This window comes from Salvelinus fontinalis, chromosome 39 (genome assembly GCF_029448725.1).
Source record: "Salvelinus fontinalis isolate EN_2023a chromosome 39, ASM2944872v1, whole genome shotgun sequence".
Taxonomy (NCBI): Eukaryota; Metazoa; Chordata; class Actinopteri; order Salmoniformes; family Salmonidae; genus Salvelinus; species Salvelinus fontinalis.
The window spans coordinates 13,921,063-13,938,166 of record NC_074703.1 but is presented as its reverse complement, the minus strand read 5'-3'; the positions used below and the strand labels follow the sequence as shown (position 1 = coordinate 13,938,166).

At 48.8% G+C, this 17,104-nt stretch overlaps 1 protein-coding gene across 10 annotated transcripts in view; it reads right to left on the bottom strand.

Annotated features, from left to right (window-relative positions):
* Positions 1-17,104, bottom strand: part of LOC129838228 (membrane-associated guanylate kinase, WW and PDZ domain-containing protein 2-like) — a 316,505-nt gene that overhangs the window by 82,836 nt on the left and 216,565 nt on the right. For all 10 annotated transcript variants that reach the window (XM_055905022.1, XM_055905024.1, XM_055905023.1 and 7 more), the window contains exons 4-6: positions 15,038-15,253; positions 11,922-12,153; positions 10,156-10,235 (exon numbers count right to left, since the gene is read on the bottom strand). In XM_055905022.1, coding sequence (XP_055760997.1) covers positions 10,156-10,235; positions 11,922-12,153; positions 15,038-15,253 — 528 coding nt within the window. The remainder of the gene's footprint in view (positions 1-10,155; positions 10,236-11,921; positions 12,154-15,037; positions 15,254-17,104) is intronic.

Below are 17,104 nucleotides of genomic sequence, written 5' to 3'. Positions count from 1 at the left end.
TCGGCGCCATCTCTGTCAGTAACTACTAAATAGTATTTCTATTGTTGCAGTCCTCAAAGATTGAATCGCATTGAATCAAATTAATCAGATCCATTTACCGCCTGTAGGTTGGGGTGCCGACAGTCTAAAATAAAATAAAAATATACATAAAAATAAATGTTTTCTTTGCAGGACAAAGACTTTCTAGAATGCATGAATCGCCTTGCTTTTCTGGTTGGCTGGATAGAAGTTTCACCATCAAATGATTTCAGATCTACAGGAGTGCAAATTGAACTATGGCACAGACGGTGGTGCTATGTTGGCACGTGAGAATTATACGAATATGGCAAATATTAGTCAATTCTTGCATTCCATTCATGCTGGCTCTCGCGAGCTACCTGCGACAGGACACTGATAGGTGGGATACAGACTGTCGGCAATTTATTCATGAGCAATTTGGAAACACTTCAACTACTTCAATTCTAATCGACACCGCAGGTTTCTTTTTTAGGTGTGACGTCATTACGTCAAGCTGTTTTTATCGACACAAGATAGTTAAATGGAAACGCACCGCAGTGGGCAATTGTCACATTTATTTTCAATGCAAACTTTCTAAATGTCGACCAAAAAAATCACCGGACAAGTTAATGGAATCATAGCTAATGTCTCTGTCTCTGCTCCAGTCTCACTGTGAAGGGAGATAGTTTCCATGGTAACCTGTGGAGGAGGAAGTGAGGGAAGTCTTTTTGGGCTGAGCAGAGGGGCTCTGATCAGGGCTGTCTGATGATGGTGGGCCATTTGGACTACTAATCCTACAGACACGTTCCCCTTCTATGCTGCTGTACTTGACCCCTCAAAATAAGGAGTGGAGTTATCAAAAGTATGCCCTTAGGCCTCGGTTTTACTCCGCCGCCACTGTCGCCCCCGGAAATGAGCACACAAAAATAATAAAATTGAAGGAGAAAGGTTGCTGTTCTGGCATTTACCAAGGACCTAATAACTAACACAATCAATATCATTATAGAAACACGCAGTTTTCGCATAATCTATTTAGACACTGGTTTGGAGATAATTCATTTTCCAACTTGTTTGAACTACTGATTGTGAATCCCAATTCTAAGACTATAACAAACACAGTGGATTGGGGAGCTCAGGTGTGACTATAAATCAAAGGTAACCTAGAATTTGGATTCACAATCAGTAGTTCAAACAATTTGGAAAATTCATTATCTCGAAACCAGTGTCTAAATACATTATGTGAAAACTGCGTGTTTCTATGATCTATGGTTAAAAAGATATGCTGAAAGTAAAAAAATAATGCTTCTCTATGACATCCCAGGGTAGGATTAAAAGTTAAAAAAAGGTGATTGTCAAAACCAGCAATGTGTTTTTAGCCAGAGGTAGGGTATTTTATTTCTCCCCATATCAACGCAACCATTTTAAAAATCACTCTATAACTTTTGTTTAACTTCACTGTTTAACTTCACTGTTTAACTTCACTGTTTAACTTCACTATTTAACTTCACTGTTTAACTTTTGTTGAGTCATCAAGTAGTACGTTTTTACTTCATACTTTTTCTACAAAACAAAGAAATGTGCCATTTTCAGATATGTAGACAACCATTTAAGTGCTTCAGGAAAGCTAAGGGAGTTGGGTTTGTCCAAAAGCAATGCTGTTCAAAAGCCATCTAAGCTCAGCTGATCTCTCCCTTCACAACGAGGGTAAACAACCAGTGGAACAGAGCAGGTGACTTACTCAGGTAGAACTATTACTACAGTTAATTTAGGTGCTGTGGAGGGGGGGATGCAGAAGAGACGAAGGGAGAGGGAAGCATGGATGGTTGAGGATGATTAACCATTAAGTGTGTCTGGAGTGGGGTGGAGCGTGACTGGGCTACTGAAGGACTGCTACCTCTCCTCTTCAGCCTCTCCTCTCAATGGGCTGGGAGAAGGACAGACACACATCCAGCCATGCATTCACCCGTGCACACGTACAAATACTCCGGAACTCATTCGCCATCTTACGTATGGGACATTATCATACACAAACACACACCAAACTCTGCGTCCTCCTCCTCATCTTCAGTCCTCAGGCATCCTGCAGACGAGGATGCTCTCAGAATATACCCATCAATCATGTCACACAGACACAGTCCCTCCCTTCTCCTCTCCTGCTGGAGACTCAAGGTGAGGGAGGACGCCACAACTTTTACTCAACACACACACGCACGCACGCACTGAGTACGTGAGCACAACAGAAAGACAAGCCATCAAATAAGGCCATTAGGAAAGAACATGTCGACCTTTCCACCCTAAAAGCCTTCCCTCTTTCCTGCCAGTCTCATCTGCACACAGAAATAGGTTTTTACAGCCGGACAGAAAAACAAGTGCTGCTATTTCCCCCGGAGACTGTTTTCACTGGGAGGAGACGAGAGAGTGAGCTCTGCGCTAACGGGTGAGAAACGATGATAACGTTGTCTGGCGTGTCTGAGGCCTGCTCCGTTTTACATGACTAGAATATAATTACCTATGCCCTGGCCTTGTCTCTCTCTCTCTCTCTCTCTGAGCCCTCGATCTCTTCACAGAGACGACGTCAAAACAGACAAGACAAAGAAACACAATGGAACAAAGCAGCCATTTAAAACCTTCAACCTCCTCCCAATGCCATCACAGCCCAGATCCCTATCAGTCACACCAGGCCCTCCTAACCAAAGCCTTTCATTGGTTCCACTATATTCTGAATGGGATGTGTGTTGTGCGACAGCTTCTTAGGATAGAACTACCCAAATTTTACATGATGAAATGCATTGAAATAGTGACGACCGACAGGCAGGCAGGGTGGATTAGTTTTCTTGTTTTTTTCCTTCTACGTATCAGGGGGATTCTGTTGGCTTCTCTGAAGGCACAGGGAGCTAGCAGACAGGTTGTATGTAGAACAGGAGAGAGACAGAGACAACACTTAAAACAGGGGAGCCTGTTCTGTCTTCTCATCCAGCAAATATGTGGTAAAACAGGAAAACAAGCTGGCTTTGAGGGAGAAGGAAGGAAGACAGAATTAAACAGCAGGCTTTGATTTGAAGATATTCCTATTCCTCTTCCCCTCAAGTCAAAACAACTAAAGAGGACAGCAGGAAGATACAGGAGAGAGAGAGAAGGGGGGGAGAGAGAGAGGTTATGTAAGCAAGCCATTGAGCTCCTCCTCTGATGAGATCTCTTTCTACTATTACTGATGTGCCTTTGAACCGGGAGAATCAGCTGACAACGACACTGCTGCTGGCGAGCGCACACACACACACACACACACACACACACACACACACACACACACACACACACACACACACACACACACACACACACACACACACACACACACACACACACACACAGGTAGCAGACATATGCCTGAATAATTGACAGATCTGCATGTATAAGTTGTTTATAGATCAGAATGAATGTTAGAGCATGTATAGTGCTGTTTCTTCAGTGTGTGTTTTCCTTCCATCGTCAGGGCTCCATGTCTCCCTGTTTGGTGAGTCTCTCCTCCTACCTCTCGTCTGTTGTTCAGAGACAGAGTTTAGACCCCACCCTGTGATCCTGTTAACGTTCACCAGAGCGTGGGCACACACACCCTACACCCCCGCTCCACATGCCTCCTAATCAATACACAATATACAGCGCCAGCTCATCTCTCCTACACATCTCTTAGGGAGGCCTGCTTCGCTGCTACCCAGCTGTCAGCTAGTGAAACATGGGCAAATTCTCACTAACGTTCCCCTGATTATAGCTCCTAGCCCCGGCGTGGGCCCTGGGGATCCCCTCTTAGATCCCCTTCTCCAGCTGGTTGAGGCTCTACATGGGACCATAAGTCCTGTCTCTCCCAGGGCCAGCAATCACTGGATGATCTGTCCAACTAGATCAATATTCATCTCCTTCACATACAGTACATCACATCTCGTAGCATGGAACGTCCCGACAGGAGGAATGGGATCGGAGGTACCCAGATTCACATCTCGTAGCATGGAACGTCCTGACTGGAGGAAAGGGATCGGAGGTACCCTGATTCACATCTCGTAGCATGGAACGTCCTGACTGGAGGAACGGGATCGGAGGTACCCTGATTCACATCTCGTAGCATGGAACGTCCTGACTGGAGGAATGGGATTGGAGGTACCCAGATTCACATCTCGTAGCATGGAACGTCCTGACTGGAGGAACGGGATTGGAGGTACCCAGATTCACATCTCGTAGCATGGAACGTCCTGACTGGAGGAACGGGATTGGAGGTACCCTGATTCACATCTCGTAGCATGGAACGTCCTGACTGGAGGAACGGGATTGGAGGTACCCAGATTCACATCTCGTAGCATGGAACGTCCTGACTGGAGGAACGGGATCGGAGGTACCCAGATTCACATCTCGTAGCATGGAACGTCCTGACTGGAGGAACGGGATCGGAGGTACCCAGATTCACATCTCGTAGCATGGAACGTCCTGACTGGAGGAACGGGATCGGAGGTACCCTGATTCACAACTCGTATCATGGAACGTCCTGACTGGAGGAATGGGATCGGAGGTACCCAGATTCACATCTCGTAGCATGGAACGTCCTGACTGGAGGAATGGGATTGGAGGTACCCTAATTCACATCTCGTAGCATGAAACGTCCCCACTGGAGGAATGGGATCGGAGGTACCCAGATTCACATCTCGTATCATGGAACGTCCTGACTGGAGGAACGGGTTCGGAGGTACCCTGATTCACATCTCGTAGCATGGAACGTCCTGACTGGAGGAATGGGATCGGAGGTACCCTGATTCACATCTCGTAGCATGGAACGTCCTGACTGGAGGAATGGGATCGGAGGTACCCTGATTCACATCTCGTAGCATGGAACGTCCTGACTGGAGGAATGGGATCGGAGGTACCCTGATTCACATCTCGTAGCATGGAACGTCCTGACTGGAGGAATGGGATCGGAGGTACCCTGATTCACATCTCGTAGCATGGAACGTCCCGACTGGAGGAATGGGATCGGAGGTACCCTGATTCACATCTCGTAGCATGGAACGTCCTGACTGGAGGAATGGGATCGGAGGTACCCTGATTCACATCTCGTAGCATGGAACGTCCCCACAGGAGGAACGGGATCGGAGGTACCCAGATTCACATCTCGTAGCATGGAACGTCCTGACTGGAGGAACGGGATCGGAGGTACCCTGATTCACATCTCGTATCATGGAACGTCCTGACTGGAGGAATGGGATCGGAGGTACCCAGATTCACATCTCGTAGCATGGAACGTCCTGACTGGAGGAATGGGATTGGAGGTACCCTAATTCACATCTCGTAGCATGAAACGTCCCCACTGGAGGAATGGGATCGGAGGTACCCAGATTCACATCTCGTATCATGGAACGTCCTGACTGGAGGAACGGGATCGGAGGTACCCTGATTCACATCTCGTAGCATGGAACGTCCTGACTGGAGGAATGGGATCGGAGGTACCCTGATTCACATCTCGTAGCATGGAACGTCCCGACTGGAGGAATGGGATCGGAGGTACCCTGATTCACATCTCGTAGCATGGAACGTCCCGACTGGAGGAATGGGATCGGAGGTACCCTGATTCACATCTCGTAGCATGGAACGTCCCGACTGGAGGAATGGGATTGGAGGTACCCTGATTCACATCTCGTAGCATGGAACGTCCTGACTGGAGGAATGGGATTGGAGGTACCCTGATTCACATCTCGTAGCATGGAACGTCCCGACTGGAGGAATGGGATCGGAGGTACCCAGATTCACATCTCGTAGCATGGAACGTCCCGACTGGAGGAATGGGATCGGAGGTACCCTGATTCACATCTCGTAGCATGGAACGTCCTGACCGGAGGAATGGGATTGGAGGTACCCTGATTCACATCTCGTAGCATGGAACGTCCCGACAGGAGGAACGGGATTGGAGGTACCCTGATTCACATCTCGTAGCATGGAACGTCCTGACTGGAGGAATGGGATTGGAGGTACCCTGATTCACATCTCGTAGCATGGAACGTCCTGACTGGAGGAACGGGATCGGAGGTACCCTGATTCACATCTCGTAGCATGGAACGTCCCTACTGGAGGAACGGGATCGGAGGTACCCTGATGAACTAGATCAGGGATGGGCAACTTTGATAGGGGTGGGAGCCACAAAAAATGTGAACTCATCATGAGTACCCCTGCGTACCCACACCCATGCTGCTCCCTCACACATATTGTGAGCAGAACATTTTAGTGTCCCCCCTTTTGACAGTGGAGATCATTTGTATGCCTGTTTTAAAGAAAAGTGCAGTTCTACATATTTTGCCATGAGGCAGAGAGAAGATTTAGCAATTTTATAACAAACTTCATGTAATTCTACTCATTTTGCCATGAGGCATTGCAATGAGCTGCTCTCAGGTTTTAATATGATATCTGAGTGAGACTGACTAAAAAAGTCAATAGGGGCCCCCCCGGCCGGTAATTCAACCATGATAGCCTGCCTCTAAACTAACCGAGCAAACTATTTTTGTTTTGCTTACATTGACTGACAATCAGTGACTGACATAAGAGAAAAAGTGATCTGAGAGCTTCAAAAGGGAGGCTGCCAGTTGCCCATCCCTGAACTAGATGAAGATGGTTTCCTGGGATTCATGTTTCTAAGACATTGTCTTTGTTTCCTCTTTCTTGTCATCTTCCAAAGTGGTCAACTATCTTCCTGTCTCCTCCATCCTCCTGCTTATCTTTTGGATGGCCTGAGAATACTGGAGCCCTACTGTCTGTGTATATACAGTATGTGTGTGTGTGTGTGTGTGTGTGTGTGTGTGTGTGTGTGTGTGTGTGTGTGTGTGTGTGTTTGGGGGGGGGGGGGGGCAGGTCAGAGTGGTGGATGTGTTGGTGGGAAAAACTGTCTGTGAGTAAGTGTTTGTCAGACACACATGATTGACTAAGCTGGGCTCATCTAGAATGATTCACTCCACAAATGAGACCTCATCTCGAACCTGCTGACTGTCTGTGTGTCTGATATGAGCTTCATTCTCCTCAGCCTGACTGTCTCTGTGTCTGATATGAGCTCCATTCTCCTCAGCCTGACTGTCTCTGTGTCTGACATGAGCTCCATTCTCCTCAGCCTGACTGTCTCTGTGTCTGATATGAGCTCCATTCTCCTCAGCCTGACTGTCTTTGTCTGATATGAGCTCCATTCTCCTCAGGCTGACTGTCTCTGTGTCTGATATGAGCTCCATTCTCCTCAGCCTGACTGTCTCTGTGTCTGATATGAGCTCCATTCTCCTCAGCCTGACTGTCTCTGTGTCTGACATGAGCTCCATTCTCCTCAGCCTGACTGTCTCTGTGTCTGATATGAGCTCCATTCTCCTCAGCCTGACTGTCTCTGTGTCTGATATGAGCTCCATTCTCCTCAGCCTGACTGTCTCTGTGTCTGATATGAGCTTCATTCTCCTCAGCCTGACTGTCTCTGTGTCTGATATGAGCTTCATTCTCCTCAGCCTGACTGTCTCTGTGTCTGATATGAGCTCCATTCTCCTCAGCCTGACTGTCTCTGTGTCTGATATGAGCTTCATTCTCCTCAGCCTGACTGTCTCTGTGTCTGATATGAGCTCCATTCTCCTCAGCCTGACTGTCTCTGTGTCTGACATGAGCTCCATTCTCCTCAGCCTGACTGTCTCTGTGTCTGATATGAGCTCCATTCTCCTCAGCCTGACTGTCTCTGTGTCTGATATGAGCTCCATTCTCCTCAGCCTGACTGTCTCTGTGTCTGATATGAGCTCCATTCTCCTCAGCCTGACTGTCTCTGTGTCTGATATGAGCTTCATTCTCCTCAGCCTGACTGTCTCTGTGTCTGATATGAGCTCCATTCCCCTCCACCTTACAACGCTGCTATACCCCTGTCTACTACTCAACAGATAAATCTCACCCAGACGAGAGAGAGATAGAGAGATAGAGAAGGGGTGATAGGAGAAAGATGGAGGGTGAGACTGATGGGGAAGATAGAGCGGGAGATAGAGAGAATGATACAGGGAAACAGAGAGCGATGAGAGTGAGAGAAAAAGAGGAGAGAGAGGGAAGACAGAGTGGGAAACATAAAGGGAGAGAGGGAAGACAGAGTGGGAAACATAAAGGGAGAGAGGGAAGACAGAGTGGGAGACATAAACGGAGAGAGAAAAGACAGAGTGGGAGACATAAAGGGAGAGAGGGAAGACAGAGTGGGAGACATAAAGGGAGAGAGAGAAGACAGAGTGGGAGACATAAACGGAGAGAGAAAAGACAGAGTGGGAGACATAAAGGGAGAGAGGGAAGACAGAGTGGGAGACATAAAGGGAGAGAGAGAAGACAGAGTGGGAGACATAAACGGAGAGAGAAAAGACAGAGTGGGAGACATAAACGGAGAGAGAAAAGACAGAGTGGGAGACATAAAGGGAGAGAGAGAAGACAGAGTGGGAGACATAAACGGAGAGAGAAAAGACAGAGTGGGAGACATAAACGGAGAGAGAAAAGACAGAGTGGGAGACATAAAGGGAGAGAGGGAAGACAGAGTGGGAGACATAAAGGGAGAGAGAGAAGACAGAGTGGGAGACATAAACGGAGAGAGAAAAGACAGAGTGGGAGACATAAAGGGAGAGAGAGAAGACAGAGTGGGAGACATAAACGGAGAGAGAAGACAGAGTGGGAGACATAAAGGGAGAGAGAAAAGACAGAGTGGGAGACATAAAGGGAGAGAGAAAAGACAGTGGGAGACATAAAGAGAGAGAGAGAAGACAGAGTGGGAGACAGCGGGAGAAGACAGAGTGGGAGACATAACGGGAGAGAGAGAAGACAGAGTAGGAGACATAAAGGGAGAGAGAGAAAACAGAGTGGGAGACATAAAGGGAGAGAGAAAAGACAGAGTGGGAGACATAAAGGGAGAGAGAAAAGACAGAGTGGGAGACATAAAGGGAGAGAGAAAAGACAGTGGGAGACATAAAGGGAGAGAGAGAAGGCTGAATGGGAGACATAAACGGAGAGAGAAAAGACAGAGTGGGAGACATAAAGAGAGAGAGAGAAGACAGAGTGGGAGACAGCGGGAGAAGACAGAGTGGGAGACTTAACGGGAGAGCGAGAGAGAGGGAAGACAGAGTGGGAGACAGCGGGGGAAGACAGAGTGGGAGACTTAACGGGAGAGAGAGAGAGAGGGAAGAGAGAGTAGGAAACAGCGGGGAAGACAGAGTGGGAGACTTAACGGGAGATTCAGTGAATAAGCTCAATCAAAGTGAAAGGGAGAGAGAGGGAGACAGACGAGAGAGAGAGAGACAGAGACAGAGACAGAGGGAGAGAGAGAGAGAGAGAGAAGGACATGAGAGAGAAAGAGCGAGAGAGCGAGAGGGGGAGAGAGAGAGAGACAGACGAGAGAGATATAGTGTGTGAGAGTGGCTTCAGGGTTGGAGAGATAGCGCGGGAGTCTGAAGCAGAATCCTCTATCAATGCCGGAGATCACTCAAAAGCACATTGCCGAATGGAGAAAAATGAGAGAGAAATTTTTCATCCAGAAGGATGCAAAAACATCCTATTCCTCACCTCATGGTCTTAGGCTGTATCTCTTCTGCAATACTATATCACTGCATAGCGTCTTCTTTCCCCATCCGTCTCCTTACTCTTCCTCTCTTAGTCACACCATCTAAATTATACTCGCTCTCCTTCCCCTCTGCCGCCTGTGTGTGTATGTGTGTGCATTTGTGTCTGTGTGTGTAGTGTCCATTCTGTGGTGGTGCATAACTCCCTACTCCCAGCGGGGGATAAAGAGGTCTCTGTTAACCACCCTACCCAGTCCCTCTACAGGGGCTAAAACTAGCACTATCTCCACACAGGTCAGGTAACACAACACGGTTATAAAGACACTGTACACATCTACAAGTGTCAGACAAGGACCCCAAATAAACCACTGTCCTCAGTGACTGATGATTATTCATATATAATGGTATACGTTAACATCCATCCTTTCAGCTCTCGGATCAAAACACTGCAGATATTGCAAACCGCCATCAGACGATGAATAGATGCTAATGATTTGGACCCAAAAAGGAACTCAACGGTTTTACGGGAGAGAGAGTTGAGTGACTTTGAAAAGGGGAGAGAGAGCGAGAGAAGAGACACACTTACCGTCCTCTTTGCATTCTTCTGGTGGCTTCGCCTTCTTCGCCAGCCGCGGGTCCAGCCACGACGTCGTCTTGGTGTTGTGGCTTGACGAGAGAGAAGAGGAGAGACAGTGACAGAAAGAAAGAGAGAGAGAGCAAGTGAGGGAGGAGGTTCTCAATTCAGCATCATTTGAGAGAAAAAGAGATGTTCCCCTGTGTGCCCACCCTAAACTGTCTGGCGAGAAGAAAAAAAACCTTTAGGTTAACAAAATGGCAATCAATACTTTTAATTTGCAAACTGTTTCTCATTAGTGCAGGTAAGGATGGAGGGATGGCGGGACAAGGGGAGAGGTGTGAGTGATAGAGCTGAACAGCTGTGGGCTTGGCAGGATCAACACTGCGGGCTGTAAAACTGGACTGTGATCAGATGAGAGGCGGTGCCAAGGAAACTTCAATGGATCTCTTTATCGCATCTGAGGACATAATGCCCTCCCTTGAAGACGATGACAGGACAAGAGGGGGAAGGGAGGGAGGGAAACATGGCTACAGGAAAGCGGGATTATCCCCGAATCCACCCTTGGGAGGAGGGGACACTGTGAGCACTAACTGAAAATCTTGGGTGATGAAATGCCCCTTTCTCTCTCTCTCTCTCTCTCTTTTAACACGATCTCTTCTCGCACCTCTCCCTTTCCTTCTCTCTCTCCCTCCTTTTTCCTTTTGATTCTGCCTTTCAATCTCTTCCCACCCCTCTCTCTTTCCCACTTTCCCTTCCTCCTTCTCCCTCTCTTTCCATCTCTCCCTGTCTTCCCCTGTATCTCTCTATTGGAGGAGGAGGATTCTGGATAAACAAATTGATCGAATCTGGAGACAAATCAAAGGGAGCCACCCCGTTGGCATCTGGTACCGCCTTGGCACCGCATCATTTACTTTTCCTAAAACATACAGCTACAAATTTGGCGGCTAAACGCGTTAGCACACAACATTCCAGAGCGATTCATCTAGATGTAGGAACACGCAGGGCCTGGGTGGACGAGACATACGGAGACCTAGCCTAGTCTGCAGTGGGTGGAATTAACAGTCTGCCTCTGTGGAGGAGAGGATACACAAGAGGTATGTGGCTGGCTGACCGGTTGACCGACTGGCTGGCTGACCGGCTGACTGGCTGGCAGACAACTACATTAAAACTAACCCTGCTGGATGTTTTCTCTGCTACTCTATTATACGACACAATGAAAGGCAGTCCTCTGAGAATCGGATGATGTTTCTGTCACATAAATTCGAGCGATTGTTAATTTCCTAAAGGATTCTGTAATAACCTGCCTATCGACTGATGTACATACACAGACAGGCACGTACACACAGTCAGAAGACGTTTAAATATTATTCAAATGTGAGAGAAAGACAACTCACCTCTACAATTATATTGTAGCAGTAAAAATCTAACAGACCTGTTGTAAAATAGCTCCAATACAGCTGGCCACACGGAACAATAGAATTCATTACAGTGTGTGTGTGTGTGTGTGTGTGTGTGTGTGTGTGTGTGTGTGTGTGTGTGTGTGTGTGTGTGTGTGTGTGTGTGTGTGTGTGTGTGTGTGTGTGTGTGTGTGTGCGTGCGTGTGCGTGCGTGTGAAAGCTGCTTAAAATTCTTGGGCAACTTTTACCTTCTATTCTCCCTGGTGAAACATAGCATGGACAAGAACCTCTAAATCTCATTACAACAACAGGCAACTATTTTCGCGAGCGCGCACATTGGAATAATTTGACACTGTTCTCTTCAGCGCAGACACTTACTCGATAAAGTACACTTCTCCCTTCTCTGTGTAGGCCATCTCCCAGTTGCCTGGCAGGGGGCCAAGCTCACTCTCATTCTCATCTGGCTTGGGGGGCGACTTGGCTAGCTCGCCCCCCTCCTCCTGGGGGACCTCGTTGTTAGGGGTGGTGGGGGTCTCGGTGGGGGGACAGGTCTGGGGAGGGACGTCCCCTGAGGAGACATCTGTACTCTTGTCTTCATGTTCGCTGGACTCTGAGAAGGAGAAGAGAATGACAGGTGAGTCAGAGTTGACATTACTACTGGAAGACCAGGGGACGGAAGAGAGGAGGAGGGAAGGTGAGAGGGAGAGGGGAGGGGAGGAGGGAAGGGGAGAGGGGAGGAGGGAAGGGGAGAGGGGAGGAGGGAAGGGGAGAGGGGAGGATGGAAGGGAAAGGGGAGAGGGGAAGAGGGAAGGGGAGAGAGGAGAGATGAGGAGGGACGGGGAGAGGGGAGGGGAGAGGGGATGAGGAGAGGGGAGAGATGAGGAGGCAAGGGAAGAGAGGAGGAGGGAAGGGGAGAGGGGAGAGATGAGGAGGCAAAGGAAGAGAGGAGGAGGGAAGGAGAGAGAGGAGGAGGGAAGGGGAGAGGGAAGGGGATGAGGGGAAGAGGGAAGGGGAGAGGGGAGGAGGGAAGGGTAGAGAGGAGGAGGGAAGGGGAGAGAGGAGAGAGGAGGAGGGAAGGGAGAGAGGAGGAGGGGAGGGAAGAGAGGAGGAAGGAAGGGGAGAGAGGAGAGAGGAGGAGGGAAGGGAGAGAGGAGGAGGGGAGGGAAGAGAGGAGGAAGGAAGGGGAGAGAGGAGGAAGGAAGGGGAGAGAGGAGGAGGGAAGGGGAGAGGGGATGAGGGGAGAGGGGAAGAGGGAAGGGGAGAGGGGAGGAGGGAAGGGTAGAGAGGAGGAGGGAAGGGGAGAGAGGAGAGAGGAGGAGGGAAGGGAGAGAGGAGGAGGGGAGGGAAGAGAGGAGGAAGGAAGGGGAGAGAGGAGAGAGGAGGAGGGAAGGGAGAGAGGAGGAGGGGAGGGAAGAGAGGAGGAAGGAAGGGGAGAGAGGAGGAAGGAAGGGGAGAGAGGAGGAGGGAAGGGGAGAGAGGAGGAGGGAAGGGGAGAGGGGAGAGAGGAGGAAGGAAGGGGAGAGAGGAGGAGGGAAGGGGAGAGAGGAGGAGGGAAGGGGAGAGAGGAGGAGGGAAGGGGAGAGGGGAGAGGGGAGAGAGGAGGAGAGAAGGGTAGACGGGAGGGAAGGGGAGAGGGGAGGAGGGAAGGGAAGGGAAGAGAGGAGGAGGGAAGGGAAGAGAGGAGGAGGGAGGGGGAGAGAGGAGGAGGGAAGGGGAGAGGGGAGGAGGGAAGGGGAGAGGGGAGGAGGGAAGGGGAGAGGGGAGGAGGGAAGGGGAGAGGGGAGGAGGGAAGGGGAGAGGGGAGGAGGGAAGGGAAGAGAGGAGGAGGGAGGGGGAGAGAGGAGGAGGGAAGGGGAGAGGGGAGGAGGGAAGGGGAGAGGGGAGGAGGGAAGGGAAGAGAGGAGGAGGGAGGGGGAGAGAGGAGGAGGGAAGGGGAGAGGGGAGGAGGGAAGGGGAGAGGGGAGGAGGAGGGAAGGGAAGAGAGGAGGAGGGAGGGGGAGAGAGGAGGAGGGAAGGGGAGAGGGGAGGAGGGAAGGGGAGAGGGGAGGAGGGAAGGGGAGAGGGGAGGAGGGAAGGGGAGAAGGGAGAGAGGAGGTAGCGCGGAGAAGGGGCAGCGTGATTGAGTGCCAAGGAAAAAGAGATGGAATGGGATAAAAAGAAAGATAGAGAGGATTTCAAATAGGGAGAGGGTGGCAATTACACAGGGACAGAAATAGATAGATAGATAGATAGATAGAGCGAGCGAGAGAGAGAGAGAGAGTAAGGATACCGAGCAGAGAGAGAGGGAGAGTGATTGAAAGAGAGGGACATAGACTGAGAGAGCAGAGTGAGAGAGGTGACAGGCAGAGGAGATTGAGAGAGAGTGGAGGAGCTGATGATATGTCCTAGTTTGAGTTGTGGCGCTTGGTTGGGCCGTCCCAGAGGACAGCCACAGCAGCAGCAGTCAGAGGTAGGGAGGGAGAGTTCATCTATGAGCTTTCTACTCACATCACACTGTCTTCTCTCTCTCTCTCAACCTGTATATGGACTGTCAACCTGTATATACACTCAGTAACAGAAAACTACAGTGCAGCTCTAGGCTGAATACTCAACATCGACCCTTTCTCAGCTTTGTTCACATAGCCCAATGAATAGCAGAGCTACTGTGAGAAATTACAGCAACATGAGACTACTCCAGTCCTATAGCTCAAGGGCATTTATATGGGGTACCTGACCAGAACATACAGTATAATGAATAGGTTGATCAATAATAATGGATTGCATATATAATGTAAAGCCATTTTCTAAAGGTCTCAAAAGGTTTTACTAAACAACTACCGTAACAGTGTCATTTATTTTTACATTAATACATGTCAAGTCAAAATGAATGATACTATTTTGTTTCGTGGCTTACATAGGGTTTCTCCGTTCTTATATTAAGTTAAACAGCCAGTATTTTTGCTCCTAGTTGAGAGTAATGACTGTGACGTGGCTTGCATTGATCCAGTAAATCTGCTTAGTGGAACCCCACGCTTGATCTGATCACAGCCTCTCTGTGTCAGTGCGGGGGGTGGAATCTAGCCTCTGGCTATGTGACCTAGTCTAACTGTACTGTGATCTGATCTAATGACTGGGAGATGGGATACAGTGTAAGGCTGTTGTCTCTAAGCACGATCAGTCATGTTACATGAGACGCTTGAGGGATGTACTCATGCTATTGACAGGCACTAGAACTCCACAGCTTTTCATTTAGACTATCTATGATGATGATGATGATCTGAGCTCCCTGAGAAGAGCTCCCTGTAGGCAGTAGGGACTTGTATCCATCCTTTATTATGTTATTGTATGGGCCTGACTGAGAGCTGGTTGCTATGATGTAACCTAGACGATAGACTGTTGCTATGCTGTCTGATCAGATCCCAGGGGTCGGTGCTATCTCATTTCGGCGGTGAACTTGTTGTCATGACGAGGATCTATAGTTGCACATCAACACTATGTCTGCGTTGGAACCTAACCTGGGGTGATGCCATTGCCGTTGCCATTGACAACAGGCTTCTCCTCCTCCTCATCCTCGGGTGGCTCGATGCCGGCCTTCTCCATGTTGCTGACCGACTTGTTTCGTTTCCTCTTCCCCTTGGAGCTGGGTCGGGCGCCCGGCAGGAGCTGATCTGTTACATTTAGCAGCAGAGGGCTGGGCTCGCACGGGGGCTTGGGGGTGCCGTAGTAGTTCTCTAGAGAAGGAAGGAAGGGATACTTCACATTAATGATCATTTTATATACTTAGTCCGTCATAAACACATCATATTATACTTAGGTGCTGGTGGGTGAGGTTAAAGAATCCAAATGGCCAATGTGACAGACTGATGTTTGAACTTAGGTCTCTCCATGAGACTGTGTTAGTCCCCCATGAGACTGTGTTAGTCCCCCATGAGACTGTGTTAGTCCACCATGAGACTGTGTTAGTCCCCCACGAGACTGTGTTAGTCCCCCACGAGACTGTGTTAGTCCCCCATGAGACTGTGTTAGTCCCCCATGAGACTGTGTTATCCAACCATGAGACTGTGTTAGTCCCCCATGAGACCGTATTAGTCCCCCATGAGACTGTGTTAGTCCCCCATGAGACTGTGTTAGTCCCCCATGAGACGGTGTTATCCAACCATGAGACTGTGTTATCCCCCCATGAGACTGTATTAGCCCGCTGATCTAAAGCCTAGGCTATTCCTCCTACAGTGCATCCACTTTAATAGCTACAATGCTCAGATCGAAAATGATCTGAGGAAGTTTCACCTCACTATTAAATGTGATATATGAGCAATTTATAGCATTTTTGCTATCTTCTCATAATAGTTATCTGTACCAGAGGACCGAGACACACATTCAGGAGTTGAACCTCAAGTCACATGGGTGAGCAGTGAGCACAGCCACTGTACAAACCCGCTTAATATGCAACACGCCTGAGTTTTGGACACATTTTGTTTGCCTTTGATGATACGTTTATAAAAACATTTGCTTGGATGTTTTCCCCTCTTGTTACAAGTTAATATTCAAGCGCTAAAGTAGGGATCACAGTAGACAACACAGGCACAAACGGAACATTAAATTAAACTGTCTATTTAAAGGGAAATATATTGTATAATGAAATATTGAAAGGGAGAGAGCTAGCGAGAAAGTCACATGGGAAGATGATGTCATTATTACATAACCCAATGGGACCAGGACCAGGAAGTGGAAGGTCAGTTGACGTCCTGGGAGTTAAAGTTCATATAGTTCTTAAAAGTTCATACGTAAGTGTCAAGGCACGTCAAGGGGAGGTACTCAAACACAGTCACACACTCCACAACACATATACCTACAAATACACCCACCCACATGACTTCATATTGGTAAATAAAGCCTGACACTGTCTGGCCCACACCCCAGGCATTTTCACTAACATCACTGTTTGCCCTTTTGTGTCTGCTGGCAAGTCAGTGTTATCCTCCGCACATCAATCAATCACTAAACCATGCACAGATTCCTAGTGATTGAGTGAGTGTGTGTGTGTTGTAAATAAATAAAGAAGAAGTCTGTCTCTCTCTCTCTGGGCTCTGGCCTTTGTGCTCTCCCCAGGGCGGAGTCGCCAGCTCCCAGCATGCAGAGCGTTTCTGGGTTCGTTCTGAACATGCTCTCCTGGGCTTCTCCTCGCTGATGCTTTCACACATCACCCACTCTGATCCTCCAGCCCCTGAGTCTGCTAGCAGAAGAGTGTCTGGCAAGATCTCGTCCACACACATAGGCATGCATGCACGCAAACATCCTCTGCTACAGCTTTAGCCCAGAGATACCTGGCAAAGTCCAGAGACAGCGGATGTCCTTGTTAAGCTGATGTGAGATCTGATTAAGTGTTTGGTCTCCACTCTCTGTAAACACTGTGTGAAATGGACTTGGGGGAAATATGATGTTGCCACGGCAATGGAACCAAGTTTCCTTGAGAGCAGGCTTCAAGGCACTGCCTCTCCACTGGAGATTAGGTTCTGAAGCTAGAGAGGGTTTCTATGAGAGATATTATCCTGCACTTCTCAGTGGTGCTTCAGTACTTCTGG